Raw genomic sequence first — 19,809 nt, 5'->3', positions numbered from 1 at the left:
TTCTGAGAACAGATTCTCAGAACTAAATTTACTGGGTGCAGAGGTTGAATCTGCCATAGCAGCAGGGATACTTCAAAATTTTCATAAATAGTTGAAAGCTAAGTCTCATGTTTCTTTGCTTATTATTGAGTTTGAGCACATTTTGATTTCTTTAGCACTTTTAAGTGAATTTTGTTCTCAATTATTTGGCTCATCGATATGGATATCAGTGCTTTTAATTTTTAGCAATTTGCGTATTTTTCTTAAACACCTTTTTCAGAATTTATGTATTTATTTATCTTGAGAGACGTAGAGCATGAGTCGGGGAGGGGCAGAGAGAGAGGGAGACAGAGAATCAGGCTCCGTGCTGCCAGCACAGAGCCCAACGCGGGGCTTGAACCCGTGAATGATGAAATCATGACCTGAGCTGAAATCAAGAGTTAGACACTTAACCGACTGAGTCATTCAGGCGCCCCTGCAGAGTTTCATACAGTAAATATTATCTTTGCAGCAAACATTTTATCTATGTTACTTTTAGTCCTTTTTACCAAAATAAATAAATAAAATAAAAAATAAGAAATATTTCAGCCGTGACAACTGTTTAAAGAGTAATACAGCCAAAACCTGTGAACCCGCTATCTGCCTTCTAAAAGAAAACATGACCAATACTTTTGAAGCTCTCGGTGTTCATTCCCTTATCACAGTCCTTCCTCTCTACCCCACTGAGGTATCCATTGCTCTGAATTCAATGCTTATCATTCCAGTGTATCTCTTAATTTTATTGTAATATTTTATTATAATATGTAATACTTTTATCATATATCTATTAATCCCCCAATAAGTAACTTTTTTTGCATGTTTTTACAATTTATAATAAAAGGGAACACACCATATATTTTTTGCAACATCCTTTTATTCATCTTAATATTTCTAAGATCCAGCTATATGAGGTATAACTCTAGCTCCTTGATATTCCATAGAATACTCATAGAATTCCAGCATAGCAACTTATCACAACTAAGCAATTTTTGTTGTTGTTGTTGTGAAAGAATGATGTTCCTTTTTTTTTTTTTTCCACGCAACGACCATGTTATAGACATCCTTGTTTGATTCCTTGTACTTATAAGTCAAGATTTTCTCTCCATGTATATGCTTGGAGTAAAATTGGTTCATAGGGTTTGACTATGTTCAACTTTACTGGGAAATAACTTATTTTTCAAAGCTGCTGTAGGAATTCACCAAGCAGCACCTACACTGACACTTTATGTTAATGCATTAATGATTTTAAATTTCATATCTGTTCATGTTTTCCTTTGTTATTTCCACAGCACTTCTAGGTTTAGAAAAGCATCTTATCTTGTGAGACTTGATACTGTTTTATTTTCTTTTGGTTCTTCTATTGTTTGGCATTTTATATTCATTGCTTTAGTTCTTTTGGAGTTTCTATTGTTGTAGGGTAATTTTCTGAAGGGATTTTATGTCCAAATGACACACAAATAACCAAATTATAATTTCCCTGCATGTATTAATTTGCGTTACTTTATTATATAGCATATCTTTACTTGTAACAGGTTCTGAGGGGCCCTGGGGGGTCTAATATTTTACTGGTACTATATTGCTTTGATTTGTGTTTATTCATTCACCTCTTAAGCACTGAGATCCTACTCTGGGTCAAGTAGCATAGTGAGGGCCATGCATAAAGTGATTCTAAAATCCAAACACACCGATTTGGTCCCTGTCCCTCAGGGGATTTTCAAAACAGGCAGTTAATAAACAATCAAATAAACCACAGATCATTTCGAGTTGTGAGAATTTCTATGGAACATCATGAAAAAATCGTTGTGATTGTTAAAGAGCAAAAGGGAGTACTTCCTTGCAAAGAAAAGTGGACTCAGGAATGTCACTGTGAGTGAGACAAGATGGGTAAGAGAAGCCACTTGTGATACGCGATGGGGAGAGAGCATTTCAAGCAGAGGGAGCAGTATATGTCAGGGCTCTGACAAGTCAGAGAACCATGGGATGTGAGGAGAAACGAGAGAGCCAGCGTGACTCAAACTGGGAAGATGGGAAGGGGGTGCCAGGTGAGAATAAAAAGACAGGGGAGTGAGGTGCGGTGGGGCCCGCAGGCCACAGTAACAACTGGCACATATGTAAGAGAAGAGAAGTCAACAAGTGACGCTGGGAAGGGAGGCCGGGAAGTGAGAGAAACCAGGGGAACAGGGCACCCAGGGGAGAAGATGGTTGCAAGAAGGAGGATGCGACTATCTAGAATGTTTGAGAGGTCCGGGGAATGTGGCAGAAAACAACACATTGGATGGCTACATGGTCTGACAAAACTAACTGTCAAAGCGTAGTTTCTGCAACCCAATGGCAAAAGAGACAAGCTCGGAGTGTGTGGAGGGTGAAAAGGGTATGGAGAACTAAGAAGTGTAAATAAACCTGTAGAAGTTTAGCTGTAGAAAAAGCAGTGAAATGTCGGACCACCTTTGGGGGCAAATGAGGAATTAAGGGCTACATATCCTGGAAAGTGGTGGGAATAATCCAGGCGAGAACGCTGGCTTCTGGGTGAATGGAATGGTAAGTTTTAATTTTACTGCTTGATGGGAACAGTTCTGACCTTCATCTTATTTGAAAATATTATCTTCCAGAACCTCACATTTTCATGAAAGCAGATGAATTTTCGAACCATTCTGTTTCCCCGTACACATTCCCGTCAAAGAGATGACTGAGTATGTGGGAAGTACCGTGAAATCTAGACATTAATCTAGGACTACCTGAAATGTTAACAGCTCTCGGTCCTTTCACCCTGCAGCTCAGATTGTCTTTCCATTTCTCCAAGTCTCTGCTAACACCTGCAAGTTGGGTGGTTTCCTCACCTTGGTGATTTTCTCAAAGAGCAGAGGTACCCAGGAACCCTTAAACGACACTGCCTCTGCAGACTGGGCGGCTTGGGAGGGACAGCATTTTTGGTAAATTATTAGGTGTCTACGTTTCTTTTACCCGTACCTGTGTGGAACTGATAGATGTCACAAGGAGAATACGATAACGCAAGGTTTCCATCGACATACAATTATTCACATAAAACGAAAGGAATAGAGAGGTATGAAATTATTTTAACACCTTGCTCCAGATCATGAAAATGTTTGCATGTCTGCTAGTCCTACGAAAGCAAAGAGGGAATCTCCTTTCAGAATCTTAATTGAGAAAACAAAAAAAATTATAATTGAGTCACAGTCAATCATTTTAGTATCTCAGAGGGAGGCAGACCCTCTTGCTAGGTAGCAGAAAAGCAAAGACTAGGCTGTGTCCACAGAAACTGACCAAACAAACCTCTTTTTGTCTGTTCCATTTAACATGGGGAGAGAGAGGGAAACATGAAACAAGTTTGTTCTTACTGGTAGATACTAAAAAGGTCAGAATAGGAAATAAGCAACTATCAACCTTAATTATCAATTCAGATGATCTACAATGTTATCTTGAGTAATAATTAATTATTGGTAATATTACTCAAGCAATAATTAAAAATTAAAAGAACCTTGTTATAAAGTCCTGCTGACTGTTGTCTGTTGGAGATTGAACTTTTTATTCATTTTCTTACTAAAGGCAACTATTAATTAATCTGGGAACCAGTGTAAAGAAGAGAGTCTTACTGATCTTTGGCTATAACTTTCCCCTAAAAGAATAACTCATCCAATGCTCACTACTCAAATTAGATTTTATAACAAAATTTTGACATGTAACTTTACATTAAAATGAAAGTCCTTAGACTTCTAAATAGGGGTATTTTTCCAAACTATCTGCAAATAAATTTTAATAAGAGATTGGTAAAATGGAGGAGTAGTCCTGTAACATATTGTATATGGATGTTTTTATAAGTAGCATTATATTTGTTGAGGTTATACTGACATCAAAACAAGTCATTTTCATCGTAGATCTTTGATTGATGAGTTTTTGTTCTCTAGAGGACTGATCAGGATGAGAAAGTGACTAAGTACTGTAATAAAACACAATGTACCTAACTGTGGCTTAGTCATTAAGGAGATTCTATTCCATTTTCAAGAATAAGTGAAGGGGCGCCTGGGTGGCGCAGTCGGTTAAGCGTCCGACTTCAGCCAGGTCACGATCTCGCGGTCCGTGAGTTCGAGCCCCGCATCGGGCTCTGGGCTGATGGCTCAGAGCCTGGAGCCTGTTTCCGATTCTGTGTCTCCCTCTCTCTCTGCCCCTCCCCCATTCATGCTCTGTCTCTCTCTGTCCCAAAAATAAATAAACGTTGAAAAAAAAAAAAAAAAAAAAAAATGTTTAAAAAAAAAGAATAAGTGAAAATAAAACTGAAAACTTAAACACGTACATTTAGTTGCTATAAGTGATACTAGCACACAGTATATGTCTCCTTGATCTACGAAGAGTTTTCATTTTTCTTAGAACCAAGCACTATTTAAGAGTTTAAGGAAGGGGCTCCTGGGTGGCTCAGTCAGTTAAACGTCCAACTTTGGCTCAGGTCGTGGTCTCACAGTTTGTAGGTTTGAGCCCTGCATAGGGCTCTGTGCTGACAGCTCAGAGCCTGGAGCCTGCTTCGGATTCTGTGTCTCCTTCTCTCTCTGCCCCACCCCCCCCCCTCTCTCAAAAATAAACATTAAAATTTTTTTTTAAAAAGTTTAAGAAAGCCATCACGAAACACTACCTTCCCTCATTCAAACCATTAAACCAATTTTGATCACCTTATTCCTTACTGTTTTTCTGCCTGAAATTGGCATAAAGCAGCACTAAAGTCAACACATAAACAATAATAAATTCTGTTGCTATATTTATTAGGATTGAATTAAATTTGTAAAGTACTGCAGGGAGAACTGACATCTATAACATCATTATAAGACCGTTTCTATCCAAGAGCAGTTTTGATCCATGTTCTCAAGTCTTCATTTGTGTCCTTTAGGAGTGTTCTAAAATTTTCTTCATAGTTGTCTTTGTCTTGTACATTTCTTAAGTTTATTCCTAAATGCTTCATGTTTTTATCTTATCTTTACATAGTCTGCCTTGTGTCCTGAATGTTTCTCTAGCTACTGTTGATTCTAAAGTTTATGTGAAAAAGTAAATAATAATAGATACTTGAAAGTGGAGCTATGAAGGAAGATTAAACAAAACAGATATAAAGTCCTGATAATGAAACAGTATGTGGAATATGTACAGTGAGATCTGAGATTGACCCATGGACCAGAAAGTCAAGAAACAGATCCTGGGGCACCTGGGTGGCTCAGTCAGTTGGGCGTCCAATGTCAGCTCAGGTCATGATCTCATGGTTTGTGAGTCTGAGCCCCGCGTCAGGCTCTGTGCTGACAGCTCGTAGTCTGGAGCCTGCTTCGGATTCTGTGTCTCCCTCTCTCTCTGTCCCTCCCCCACTTATATTCTCTCTCTCTCTCTCTCTCTCTCTCTCTCTCCTTCAGAAATAAATAAACATTAAAAAAAAAAGAAGAGAAGAAACAGATCCTAAATTCTGGGAATGTATCAGATAACAAAGGCAGTACCTCAAATCATTGGGTAAAAGGCTTTTTTGTAGGAGATGTGTTTGGAAAAAATAAAGTTGGAATCATATATCCCATCACGAGTAAGATAAATTATAAGCTGGTCAAATGTTAAAATGTCAAGATATTAAAATCATGAAGTTACTAGAAGAAAAATGAGAGCACTTTATTTAACTTCAAGTTATGAAGAAAGTCTTTTCAACTATGCCTGAAAATAGAACTCAAAAGACTGATAAATTTGACACCAGAAGATAAAACAAAATTGTCCATCGCATAAAATACTATATGCAAAGTTGAGAGATCAACAAAACCATGGGAAAAAATGGTTGTAACTCCTACCAGAAATAGGCTTATTTCCCTAGTGTATAAAAAAGCTTCTGAAAATTGATATGAAAAGACCAACAGAAAAATGTGCAAAGCCTATGGATTAACAGTTTACAAAAAAAAATGACAAGTGACCCTTCCACAAATGAAAAGATGCTAAAAGTCAGTCCTAACCAGAGAAATACAACCACAAAATACCCTGAACAGTATTTTTAACTAGCACAGTGACATGAATTCAAAAAGTTTATAAGAAATCTTACTGGAGAGAGCCCTACCGGATGCTATGCCCCTGTGGAGCAACTTTTACACTTTGCGATTGCTGCCCCAGGCGGAGTGCTAACTACCCACATGAATGTGCCACCTATGGGGGTGCTAACTACCCGCGTGAATGTGCCACCTACCGATGTAAAGTGCTTTTCATATGAACACGTTACTTAGTCAAAAATTGATAAACACGTATATATATGATGATATTTTGAAACAGAACACAGTATTTTGCTTAACATCAATGAAAAGGAACTATAAACATAAGTAGACTAAAACAGAAGAAAAATATTGAAAAAACAGAAGCATGTTAAGTCCAGCTAGACATTTTCCTCCCGAACTTCTTATTTGCTTTCTTTCGTTAAAAAGCACCCAAATGAGACTTTCTCCTTGAGGTCATTGGAAAGAGCAAAAGAGAATTTAAAAAGTGGAATAACTTTCTCACCGTTCAATTCAGTGTTACTATGTGTCATGACAAGTCCCACCTAAAGGCTGACAAGTCCTTCAGCAGTGCACTTGTCAGCTTTCCGTGATTTTACACCTAAGAGTCACTGCCAAGGAAGACTAGGCACGACTGGTAAGTGACTAACCCTGGGAATGCGGGTAAGGAAGAGTATCATGCCTGAAGGCTTAAGCCTGAGTGCTTGAAGGAATAGTAGAAGCGTTAACAGAAATGAGTAAATCAAAGACAATATGATAGACATAGGGAGAGAACAGATTCAACAAGGCAGCTTTGAGTAGAAATGGCCAGCAGGCAGGGGCAAAAAGAACTGGAATTAGGCACAGAATAGTCATGAATAAAGTACATTAATAAGACACAGGTGCATTAACAAACAATACCTACCAGCCATTTTTCATATTCATCAATAGCTTGCTTGTCTTTATCTTTCTTCTCTGCTTTTTTCAGTTCTTCTCTTCTTTTCTCATTTATTCTCTCTTTCTCCTTTTCTTTGAAAAAGGCGTCCTTCTTTTCATTCCTATGTAGGACAGTACAAAACACTGGGTGGTTAAAGGAGAGGCTATAATAAAGATTTCCTAATACATCTTTGTGGTAATGAGATGCCGACCCATTAGTAAATTTCAAGCAAACGATGTTTTAAAAGCCTAGAGCGTTATTCATTTGAAATGGAGCAAAACAGTTCTCATTTGGGATTACCATTTCTCTACAGCTGTTAAGTTATCTTTCCTCTTCTCAGCAATAGTTTCCTCCTCTTTCTGCTTCTTCGCTCTTTCGTATTCTTTCTCCTTTTTATTTTTCTCTCTAAGGTACTCCATCTTTTTCTCTTTCCATCGTTCAAACGCCTGAAAGAGTTCACAACGAGTTTCTTACTGACCGTGGATGTGACCAGGTAAGGAGAAGCCCAGTCAATCAGTACCACAGGTGCTGAGCGAGGGAGGATAAGGAAGGCAGATGCCCGAAGCCCCTGCGCACCTGTAGTGCCTCTCCTTTTCTCACAGCATTTTCTTCCTCGGTTTTTTTCTTGTTTTTTTCCTCAAGCCTTTTCTTGGCGGCGATTTTCCTTGCTTCCTTTTCTTTCATAGCCTTCCAGGCCTCAAATGATGCTAATGCTTCTTCTCTCTTAGCAGCTCTTTTCTATTTCAGAAAAAATAAGAGACAGTTAGATGTGTGCAGGTAAAGAGATGGCCAAGTATCGGGAGATGCCGATATACACATACAGATTGTATTTCATTCCCTACATAGTCATCGTTTCTAGAAATCGTTTTTCAAAGAAGCTAATTTATTTAGGATAGTTTAGACAAGTTGATTTACAAAAAAAAAAAAGTCATCTGATTTTTTCATTGCATTTTAATTTTATTTTTACTCATTGCATTTTAAAATGTCCTTTTCTTAAACCATTTATCTGATATTGATCTGCTATTTATGGGAAAGAACTGTTTTTTGGAAGTGTACTGAACAAATGTTGTCAAAACAAACTAATAGGCCAAGTACTACTGCAAAATACTAATAATAAAACATTCTATTAAGGGGGCACCAGGGTGGCTCAGTCAGTTAAGCAACCTACTCTTGATTTCGGCTCAGGTCACGATCTCAGGGTCATGAGATACAGCCCCGCCGTTGGGCTCTGTGCTGACAGCCTGCTTGGGATTCCCTCCTTCCCTCTCTCTCTGCCCTTTCCCTGCTCTCTCTCTCTCTCTCAAAATAAATAAATAAACTTCAAAAAAACCCGCATTCCATTAAAAGAAAGATATCAGGAAAGTTACAGGCTTATAAAGGAAGTCAGAGTGAGGTAGATTGGCCAAGTCACACAGATTTTTGCTTTGAACCGGAGTTCTGACTGACATCAAAGCATAAAATTGTTACTAAACAACAGAGCCCACATGTTGAAACTATGTGCAGACAGGGAAATACGTAGGTGAGTGTATGGTAAGTATGTTACGACTTTACTTACCTCCATCTAGTCCCATATTCTTGGCTTGCTCTAAAATATTGCTTACCATTAAACGACAGAAAGCCTTAGAGAAAACATGATTCAGAAGGGAAGGCACGACGCACCTCCCCGAGTTGCGCAGATCACACGAGAAGGTGTCTGGCACTGAGCACAGCAGAGAAACGCTGCAAAAGTGGTGACGGGGATGTGGCACACCCCTGCAGGGCTGCTCCATGCAGCACCCTGCACTTGGGAAATAGGTTCCTCTCTGAACCCATTGAAGTATTGCACAGCACAGTAGAGGGCTTTTAGTTTAGAAGATGCGAAGGAACTAAGCATGTCGGAGACGACCAGGCAGGAGTTAGAGGTAGAGACTCAAGTACGAAATAAGAGCCTACCTCTGGGCAGCGGGAAGGATATGGCTCAAGAGTTCACGTAGGGGTTGGTCTTGAAGATACATATAAAATTCAAGGTGGAGGGGCGCCTGGGTGGCTCAGTCGGTTAAGCGGCGACTTCTGCTCGGGTCATGATCTCACGGTCCGTGAGTTCGAGCCCCGCGTCGGGCTCTGTGCTGACAGCTCAGAGCCTGGAGCCTGTTTTGGATTCTGTGTCTCCCTCTCTCTGACCCTCCCCCGTTCATGCTTTGTCTCTCTCTCTCTCAAAAATAAATAAACGTTTAAAAAAAATTAAAAAAAAAAAATTCAAGGTGGAAAAGAGGAAAACTAGAGGTCAATGTCTGATGACCCTTTACATTCTTGGCTAAGTTGTAAGATTGAAGTCAATTTTTCACAGGGAAAAGTGAAGTAAGAGTGAGCAGGTGTCCACAAGCAACAATAAGTTCACGATGAGTACAGTCAAATGAGTATGAAAAACAGAAATCTCTGTGTATCTGTTTTCATGTAAAACGGTTATATTCATATCAAACTAAAAATGTATAAAGTACCAGAGAAATAAAATCAGAAATCAATTCTTTTATGCATGTTATTTTGCCATTTAAACAACAGATTTAGCAATGTTAAATATTTAGAGATATTTTACTGACTTAAAAATCCACAGTATTTTCCACTTCTATATTTCAGAATACCTGTTCGTTTTGGATCCTTAGGTTTTCACTTTCAATCCTTTTAATTCTGTGCATTTCATGTAAATACACATTTTTCTTTTCTAACCACTCCTGTGAGAATAAGAAAGAAACTGTATGATATTCAAAGTTTCCCAAATGAATTAGAATTCTTATCCATTTCTGAAATATTTGATTAAAATTTTAAAAAGGCAAAACACAAAATTTAGAAATTCTATATACACTAGTATCATTTTTCTTTTTCTAATAATATTGTAATATATAAAGATAAGTATGAATAAAAAATATGTCTGTCATCTTTCTTAGATTTAACAACAGAATTCAAGGATTGAATATAATGGCTACAGGAAAGTTCACATTTTTCTCCAAATTTCTCAAGTACAATTTTCTAAAGTGTACTATGTAGTGTAATAAACAAGACAAGAAAAAAAAAAAAAAAGGACCTTTTTGGAAATGAGGAAAAATCAGGAAAGTCTTTTGCTATGCAAGCTTACTTCAAATACAAATTCTTAGGAAAGAAAAAAATTAAAACTTTTTGTTCATAAATTTGTTCATACATTTGTTCATTTGTTCATACATTTTAAGAAGAAAAAGCATAAAAACGTATATAGACCTTAACCATATTTTTGCTTTGGCTGGAATTTTATAAATTTTCATGGCATCTTCTCTTTCTTTAAAAACAGCTATGGGGGGCCTGGGTGGCTCAATCGGTTGAGCGTCCGACTTAGGCTCAGGTCGTGATCTCACAGTTTGTGGGTTCGAGCCCCACATCAGGCTCTGTGCTGACCGCTCGCTTAGAGCCTGGAGGCTGCTTCGGATTCTGTGTCTCTTTCTCTCTCTGCCCCTCCCCTGCTCATGCTTTGTCTCACTCTGTTTCTCAAAAATAAATGAATGTAAAAAAAAAAAAAAGAAAAGAAACTTACAAAATAAAAATTTAAAAAAAACAGCTATGATTGGTTAAGCAAAGCTTAGAAAGAAATAATTTAGTAAAAAAAAACAACTTTGGGCTGCTCAGGTATTATAAAGGAACATTTTTCCCAATAAATTAAGTATTAAACCACCATTTCTGACAGGGTCATTTTATTCCTTGATAAACGGGTAACCTTATTAGGTGACTCTTCATTTTTAAAAAATGTTTTCCTTTTTACCTGATAAACAGCTGCCCTTATGTTATCTGCTCGTTCAGGTTCTAGGTTCTGTTTCTGTGAGGGCTTTTGGTCCAAGACTTTCAAAGTCCCTAAATAGTGAGAAGAGGTAGATGCTGATGGTGGTCTCCTTATAGAACTCGATTTCTTTAAAAAGTCAGAGGTCATTAATCTGAAAAGATCCAAAGAAATCAACACAGTTACTACAATTGCACTTGGTAGAAGAAAAATACATTAGAATTTACAGCTACTATATTTGAAATTACATTATAAATTAATAAGTTATAAGTACTTTGAAAATGTAAAAAAAGACGATGATAGTCTTTTCTTACTAAGAGCTTCAAAGGGCTTGCTCTTTCTAGAAAATTGTAATTAGAACATTTTTAAGAAACATGGATTACATCTCAAGTTACATGGAGAAAATAATATAAATAAAGTAGATTTTAAGTCTCTTGTACCATTTTGTTACAAAAAAACCATTCTAAATAGTTAGAATAGCATTTTCTACTTCAGGGGTTGGCAGGAAAATATGGCCCACTACCCAGTTTTGTACAGTTTACTTATTTTGTAAGTTTACTGAACCACAGCTAAGATCATTCATTTACATGTTGCCTAAGGCTGTTTCCCTGCTGTAACAGCAGAACTGAGTAGTTACAAGAGAGTATGGCCCATAAATCCTAATCCATGTACTAACTGGCATTTTACAGTTGAGGTTTGCTGACCCTTGCTTTATTTGATTAATGGTAATTTAAAAGACAGAAGCTTTTGATTAGCATTTATGAGTTAGACATTCATTATCATCAGTGTGAATGAAGCAATATAGAATCTTGTCATTTTAATAAACCACCTTAGTCCACAGAACCTCAAGGTTTTAAGTATAATTGTCATGTGTTAGACAAAGACACTTAATAGAGAAGTCTAATGCTGGACTTTAGCTTTATTACCATACAGCAAGGAAACTCTAACCCAGGAATAATGTAGAGTATAGAGAATCCCTAATAAATTCCTCATCATAAAAGAACATGATCAACTGAGGAGTCTTATCATGAAATAACTACTTCATTCATTTCATGAGATGGGAATTTAAAGAAAATCAAGTAACACCAAATGAAATTCACTTTACAGAAGTTAAGCTAAAATTAGCTCTGTTGGAAATAAACTCATAAATTTGGGATAATAATAACTTTATTACCTGCCAGATGCACTGGATGCTCTATTATTTGTTGATTTTTTATTCTTCATATTTCTGTCTTCAATTGTTTTCTATTAAATAGAAAATACCATAGATGGATTACTCCCCATAACTATCACAGTTAGACTTAGGGGCCAAGCTGCAAGGAAATCAATGTTTTTGAAGCATCTACTATGTGTCAAGTACAGCAGTCCCTGGGAACTAATAAGGATACTACACTTTAGGGAGGGCTGATGGACATGAAACACAAAAACAAATGTGAGTCAAGAAGGGGATAAGCTAGGGCCCTGTGACAGTGACTAGAGTGAGGGATTATGTTAACGACAGTGATCAGGAAAGGCCTCCCTGAGGTCTTGACATCAGTGCTAAGATAAATGACGAGAAGAAAGGGGCCACATGAAGGAAGGTCTACGGAAAGAAAGACGTAGTAAGGGCTAAGAACTCTAGAAGGGAAAGAACTTGATAATGTTGAGAAACAGAAAAAGGTGAATGATGCTGAAGCACAGTGAATGACACGGAGAGTGGAGGAACAGATGGTCAGAGAAGAATGTGTGAGGTCCTTAGGAAGTGGTAAAATGTTTGCATTTTATTTTATTTTTTTTTAAGTTGATTTATTTATTTTGAGGGAGGGAGAGAGAGAGAGAGAGAGAGAGAGAGAGAGAGAGAGAGAGAGAGAGAGAGAATCCAAAGCAGGTTCCGTGCTGTTAAAACAGAGCCAGACCTGGGGCTCAAACTTATGAACGGTGAGATCATGACCTGAGCAGAAATCAAGAGTCAGACGCTTTACCAACTGAGCCACCCAGGTGCCCCTCTGCATTTTATTCTTATGATGACAATCCAACAAAGAGACCTTAGCAGGGAAATGATGTGATTCAGACTTAAGGAAGGTCCTTTAAGGGGAGTAAGGATAAAGCCAAGGATTCAGTCAAAAGAAATGTCATGGTCTTACTTATTATATATAAATTGCCTGTCATAATTTAGAACTGCCTCTGTTTGACATTTCTAGGATCCCATCTATAAATTCCAAATACCCTTCTTCTTTTTAAGGAGTAACTTCTCTCCTTTACACAGAAGGCTGCTAGCATTCAAGTGAGAACACAGATAGAAACCTACATGGCTTACTTGGCATGAGTGATTTTTCCTAAGGAAAGTGGTTACGAACAATATACCTGGAGCATGGTTTAATGAGCCTTCTCTGTAAATTTTAATACAAAGCATTAGTATTCTATATTATAAAAGTCCTACCCAACCACAAGTCTTCAATTAGCACTGTTACCTTCCCCAATAGTAAATACACATAGTCACCAGCTGACTATAGCTATAAGAAATAAAGACTAGCTTCAAGAGAAATAAAGACTAAAAATGCTATACCATAAATTTTAAAAGTATACTACTCTGGCATAGTTTCAAGTAATCCTACACACCATAAATCTGGTTCTCAAGGTTATAATAATAATAATGTTTCTAATAATGATACTGTCCATCCATTTAAACAAGAAAGATGTTGGTAAACATTTCTTAAAGATTTCCTTTAAAATGTATAAAATGTTTAAAAATGATATCCAAAATGTTTAAAAATTCACTAATTCAAAACCTTAGAAATTGTTTCAGATAGATGCATTTTTATAACACGAAGACCTATAGAAACCTACCCACTTATGGGTTTATGATTCTAGATATTTAAAAGTATATTATGATCATATACCTTTGATAATTTTTAATGAAATATTGAATTTTATTATATTCACTACAAATCTTCCCTGAAGTAAAACAGTATTGAATTAAATAAGAACCACTTGATAATATACCAGTATCAAAAGATGAGTTTTCTACAGATAATTCAAAAGTACATAATACGGCAGGTAAAATATTTAACAGATCTATTTTGAGTTTTGCTGTAGTATAAAAGGTATAATTTTATATAAATACCTTTGAAGACGCAGTTGCATCAGTGGATATTACGATACTCTGAGATTTCAATAGCGGTGGATCAGCTGTCAACTCATTCATGATCAGTTCAGCTTTCTCCTTTTCTTCTTCAAGGTCATCAGCAATCACTTGACTTTCCTTGGATTTCTCATGTGGAGTAGTAACAAAGTCTATCAAAAATGAATTCTCTTCATTTTCATTTGATTTCAAGGAATTGTGGTTTTCAGTAAGTTCTTCATTCTGATCTATTTTGAGACAGAGTCACAAAACTAGAACTCTCTTCTGAACTAATAAGGTAGATAACAGATTCATTGGCTTTCTACTAAATGAGGATCGCCTAGGATGGCTTTGTCATGCAAAATAAAATGTGAAGACAGCTATTGTATTCAACTTGAATAAACTTTTCTCCAAAGTGATGTACAAAAGAGAAAGTGGCTACTTAATGTACTAAAGCATTTGACTTACCTAATACTTAGGAAAAAAAAAATCATATTAGTAAGTAGAATGGAATAACTACCCTAAACCAAAGGCACACCAAAAGCTCCTGTTGATGATAAACCAAGTAAGTGAGAGGGCAGTATCTATTCTATTTGAAAGCCTGTGTTTCTTAGCTGGAACAAGAAGCTGTGCGGGCAGGAGGTACACATCTCTATGCTACTATAGGTACAACAGGTACGGGAGCAAAATTGCAGAGCTGCAGGAGAACCAAGAATTCATGAAATTTTAGAAGAGTCCACCACACAGAGAATAAAGCCTTCTTCTAGACAGGTTTTTTTTTTTTAATTTTATTTTAATGTTTATTATTTATTTTTGAGAGACAGAGTGTGAGCAGGGGAGGGGCAGAGAGAGTAGGAGACACAGAATCCAAAGCAGGCTCCAGGTTCTGTCTGAGCTGTCAGCACAGAGCCCGATGCAGGGCTCGAACTCATGAACCGCGAGATCATGACCTGAGCTGAAGTCGGAAGCTTCACTGACTGAGCCACCCAGGTGCCCCCATCTAGACAGTTTTATTTCTGCCAAGATGCAGAAATGTCGTCTATGATACCAACAGGGCACTAAAAGCTGGCCTATTACTCATCTCCATGCTCTAAGGGACAGCCTCAAGCAGTGGCATGACAAGATTCTGTTTCATTATTACAGAACTTCTCCTATTATTCTGCCTGCCCCACTTTGGAATGTTCAACAGAAAGAAGTCTGTGATCACCAATTTTCAGTTCTACTAGGATCCACCTACTGGCCAACTTTGTATTTTTAGTGTCAAAGTCTTAATTCTGCTGCTTTCATTATTACAGCCATTTTTTGAAACTGGTTTTGAACTAAGCCGGATTTAAAATAATTTTGCAATTATAGTTATACATTTTCATTTGGGGAGCACTCACGACTCCAAGTATCATTAATGAATTCTTTAGAACTGCTACTTAATGTATTCAGTAAAAAGAACAAGGACTTTGGAGCCAAAGATTCAAATTATGGTTTTAGCACTGACTTTTGGGTATGTTTCCCAATATCTTTGCACTTCAGTTTTTCTCATCTGTAAAATGACAAAAATTATACTACATGGCAAGCACTTAATAAATGCACACATCCTGCTCCTAGAAATAGCTATGCCTTTTAGCTCCCATCAAGCTATATGTCACAGGACTAAGGAAAGAAATGCATTAGTAAGTCACACCTCACACTTACTTACGTGCTTACCGTGGCATTGTTCTAAGGGCTTTACAGGTATTATTTGCCCATTTAATTCCCACAGCCATGAGAGGTGAGGTAGCTTGCTCTTAGATCCCCCTTTGCAAGATCAGTAAACAGGGCCAGAGAGATTAGGTAACTTTGCTCTCGTAACCTTGTCTAGTTCTGCATCTAAAATCACATGGTTAGTAAATAGCACATGGGGGGGGGGGGTTAAAACTAAGGCAAATACAAACATGTATCATTCTGAAAAGTATGTCTTTTGCAAACAAGATTCTTAGCAATATGAAGTTCAAACATAAAATACGATGTAACAATTTGATATAACTACCTTGTATGGATACTTTTTCCCCAGATCCTGGTGATAAGGAATCTCCAAGACTTTCTTTAAGAGATGACGATGATAGACTTGTTAACCATGGATCCTGTTCAAAAAAAAGAAAAGAAAGAAAGAAAAAGAGTATTTAATATGTAAGTTTAGTTCTTAAGATTTGTGGTGGATCAATAGCATTATTAAGACTATTTCATAACTCTGAAATCGGCCTTATGAGGAGTTTGCAGATGAAACACCAAAAGCATTAAGCCTGTGGAGGCTAATATGCTTTACTTTCAAACATTGATGTCTTGATCATTAACAGGGGTCACTAAAGAGTTTTTCTAGCTCTTTCATGGGCATCTCGATATTTGTTTTTAGCAATTTTCAAAACTCTTGCTCTCAAATCAGATCTCATAAGTATTTGAGACAAAGATTTGATATCTTTTTCTCTAATTCTTATTTCTAAGAAGGTATGAAGAGCGTAGAACAAAAACTCTTGGTGTCAAATGTCCAAATAAAATCCATTTATAAAACCAAGTAGACAACTACTACCAAATATTTAGATAGAAAAAGTACATAGACTCCATGCATTTGAGTTTTCCTCACAATTCTGAAAATTATATCTGAAGTGAAATAATTAATATTTGTATGTCTGCGCCAAACAGCTCTTTACAGAATAATAATCTAGCCTAAAGTTGATGGCATCATAATGTAAGAGTTTGACTTTACTGCATAAGTAACAAATTCTATTTTTCTTTCCCACAATATTTTATGGGAACAAAGACAATTATTTACCAAAAGCAAGAAGTAGAAACTATCTGAGAAAATGGCAGAAGGGCTGACACACGGCAATCTACTTTGAGAGACAAAGCTCTGCCAGAGGAGACTGGCAAGTTAGTAGATTTTTTGCCTGAGTTCATTCACCCATCCTTGCGGCCCCAGTGGTAGAAGGTTGCAGCCTCACCAGGCTGGCTTAAAGGGCCAGGGCACGGAGTTTGGGACTATAAAGTCAGCCAGTAAATTTGAGGAAGAGCTGCAGTGGCACGAACCCCAACATTTGTTTATAAAATTCATCCCAAACCCTTGGTTCATCTATGCATGGCACAGGGAAGACATCGGAAGATCCTGTAAAATCAGAGCAATGAGAAACCAAAAGAACTAAGCAGAGATTTCTGTTGATATCCATGGCAAGGGAGACAGACTTGGCAATTTGACGTTTATTTATTTTTGAGACAGAGAGAGACAGAGCATGAACGGGGGAGGGTCAGAGAGAGGGAGACACAGAATCTGAAACAGGCTCCAGGCTCTGAGCTGTCAGCACAGAGCCCGATGCGGGGCTCAAACTCACGGACCGCGAGATCATGACCTGAGCCGAAGTCGGCCGCCTAACCGACTGAGCCACCCAGGCGCCCCCAGACTTGGCAATTTGAGTCCAGCCACAATATCTGTACACTAAAACACATGTTCAGAGGAACATAACAGACTCTAGAATCTCTATAACATATTGTTCATAATATACCGTATTCAGTCAAAAAGTTTCTAGATAGGTGAAGAAATGGAAAACGGTGACTCATATTTATGAAAACAAAAACAAAAATAATAAAAACAGCCCTTGGGGGGGCACCTGGGTATCTCATTCGGTTAAGTGTCCGACTTCAGCTCAGGTCATGATCTCATGGTTCATGAGTTAGAGCCACGCATGGGGTTCAGTGCTGACAGCTCAGAGCCTGGAACCTGCTTCACATTCTGTGTCTCCCTCTCTCTGTCCCTCCCCTGCTCACAGTCTGTCTCTCTCTGTCTTTAAAAAACAAAACAAAACAAAACAAAACAAAACAAAACAAAAAACAAAAAAAACAAAAAAAACATTAAAAACAAACAAACAAAACAGTCCTTAGGAGCCAAGCTAGAGATGACCCAGATGTTGCAATTAACAAATGAGGACTTTAAATAGGTATTAAAAATATTTTCAAGCACTTAGAGGAAATGCATGCATGGAAGTTGACTAGATGGGGATCTTATTAAATATATGAAAAATAAAAAAAAATACCAATGGACACTATAGAGTTGGAAACTACAATACTAAAATAAAACATCTGCTGGGTAGACAACAGCAGATCAGGGATGGCAAAAATGGGCAGTGTACTCAACGACAGACCAATACATTGTTCAATCTGAATAACAAAGGGAAGAAAGACTGAAGAAACATGAACAGAATTTTAGAGACTGAATGAGACGTATCAAAGATTTCAATACTAAAAGGAAGAAAAGAAAACTAGGGCAGGAAAAACAATACATAAAAACTTCCCATTTTCAAAGAAAGTATCAGTTTATAGATCCTGAAAGCTCAGTGAAACCCAAACAGAATAAATATTAAAAAACAAAACACACATCGGGCACCTCGGTGGCTCAGTCGGTTAAGCGTCCGACTCTTGGTTTCAGCTCAAGTCATGATCTCACAATTTCGTGGGATTGAGCCCCACATCGGGCTCTGTGCTGGCAGTGCAGAGCCTGCTTGGAATTCTCTCTCTCCCTTTGTCTCTCTGCCCCTCCCTCACTTGTGCTGTCTCTCTCTCTCTCTCTCTCTCAAAGTAAATAAATGGATAAAAATTAAAAAAAAAAAAAACAACAACACCTATCTAGTTACCTTGCAGTCAAACTACTGTAATAAAAAACTTTTTAAAAAAAAATCTTGAAAACATTTTGCCTGAAAAAAGAAAACATACATGGGAAGACAACAAAATGAATTATTGCTGATTTCACACCGGAAATAAACCGTACAGGAACAATGGAAACTAATAAAGAGCTGGGGGAATGGGGTTGATGAGAAAGAAACTGTCATCAGCCTAGATGTATATACTCAGCTAAGCTGACCCACAGTTCCCGGGTTTGAGCCCCACTTTGGGCTCTGTGCTGACAGCGAAACCCGGAGCCTGCTTTGGATTCTGTGGCCCCCTCTTTCTCTGCCCTCCCCTGCTCATGCTCTCTCTGTCTCAAAAATAAATAAACATTAAAATTGTTTTTAAATGAAGATGAAACAAATATTTTTTAGATAAGTAGGATCGAGAGAACCCATCACTAGCAAACCTGCATTGCAAGAAATACAAAAATAAGTTCTTAACATTGAAGGGAAATAATACCAGAAAGTAATCTGGATCTATAGGAAGGAATAAAGATCCTTCCTTAGAAATGGTAGACATATTTAAGAAAACTGTAAATATTTATTCTTGTTTTTCTTTTAATTCCTTAAAAGTCAAAGACAAAAAAGTTTTTTTAAAGGAAAATTGTAACACTGTATTGTGGGAATTATATGATATGCAAATGCAGTGTTTATGACAACAATAACAGGATGGATGAGGGAATACGTGGAACTACACTATGACAAGATTTCTATATTAAATATGAAATAGTACAGTATTGACACTAGGTAGATTGTGAGAACTTATGTCTGCATCTTGTAATCCACAGAGCAACTACTAAAAATATAACACAAATAGGTACAGTTAGAAAGGCAATAGAGGAATCAAAATTGGAAACTAAAACCTATGTGATTCACTCTCAAGGAAAAAAAAGAAAAAAAAGTCAGGGAAAATGTTACAGAGGAACGACAATGACAGCGCTAACTTAAAAAACAAAACAAAACAGATAAATAGAAAACACACAGCAACAAATTGGTCCTAAATTAAAAGTAAATGGACTAAGCACTCCCAAATGGACAATAATTAAAAAGAAGACTGTCAGGTTTGATTAAAAAAAAAAAAAGTGACAGTTTTTTATAACCTAACAGTTATTATAAAAGAATTATTATAAAAATTATACAAAAAAGAAAAAGTCACAAATAGTTTGCAGAGAATGATACAAGAAGATAAACTATGCAAACACCAGTAGTAAGAAAGCAGAAATATTAGACAAATCAAACTGCAAGATAAGGAGAATTACCAGAGGAAGAAACATTTCATAATGTAAATAGGGTCAAGACATAATAAT

At 37.1% G+C, this 19,809-nt stretch overlaps 1 protein-coding gene and 1 long non-coding RNA gene across 6 annotated transcripts in view; one reads left to right on the top strand and one right to left on the bottom strand.

Annotated features, from left to right (window-relative positions):
- MAP9 (microtubule associated protein 9) overlaps positions 1-19,809 on the bottom strand; it is a 46,486-nt gene that overhangs the window by 12,304 nt on the left and 14,373 nt on the right. For 4 of the 5 annotated variants that reach the window (XR_007151747.1, XR_007151746.1, XM_047857061.1 and 1 more), the window contains exons 6-13: positions 15,841-15,934; positions 13,824-14,068; positions 11,895-11,965; positions 10,706-10,874; positions 9,561-9,650; positions 7,519-7,680; positions 7,243-7,388; positions 6,931-7,063 (exon numbers count right to left, since the gene is read on the bottom strand). Coding sequence is in view for 3 of the 5 variants with exons in the window: in XM_047857061.1 (XP_047713017.1) it covers positions 6,931-7,063; positions 7,243-7,388; positions 7,519-7,680; positions 9,561-9,650; positions 10,706-10,874; positions 11,895-11,965; positions 13,824-14,068; positions 15,841-15,934 (1,110 nt within the window). In the remaining 2 variants the exon portion in view is untranslated. The remainder of the gene's footprint in view (positions 1-6,930; positions 7,064-7,242; positions 7,389-7,518; positions 7,681-9,560; positions 9,651-10,705; positions 10,875-11,894; positions 11,966-13,823; positions 14,069-15,840; positions 15,935-19,809) is intronic. The other variant, XM_047857062.1, reaches the window with a different exon arrangement.
- LOC125164391 (uncharacterized) overlaps positions 13,987-19,809 on the top strand; it is an 11,286-nt gene continuing 5,463 nt past the window's right edge. The window contains exons 1-2 of the long non-coding RNA XR_007151748.1: positions 13,987-14,049; positions 15,865-15,980. This is a non-coding gene — a long non-coding RNA (uncharacterized LOC125164391). The remainder of the gene's footprint in view (positions 14,050-15,864; positions 15,981-19,809) is intronic.

This window comes from Prionailurus viverrinus, chromosome B1 (assembly GCF_022837055.1).
Source record: "Prionailurus viverrinus isolate Anna chromosome B1, UM_Priviv_1.0, whole genome shotgun sequence".
In the NCBI taxonomy this organism is placed as follows: Eukaryota; Metazoa; Chordata; class Mammalia; order Carnivora; family Felidae; genus Prionailurus; species Prionailurus viverrinus.
The sequence above is the reverse complement of the archived record's forward strand: the minus strand, read 5'-3'. Positions and strand labels throughout refer to the sequence as shown.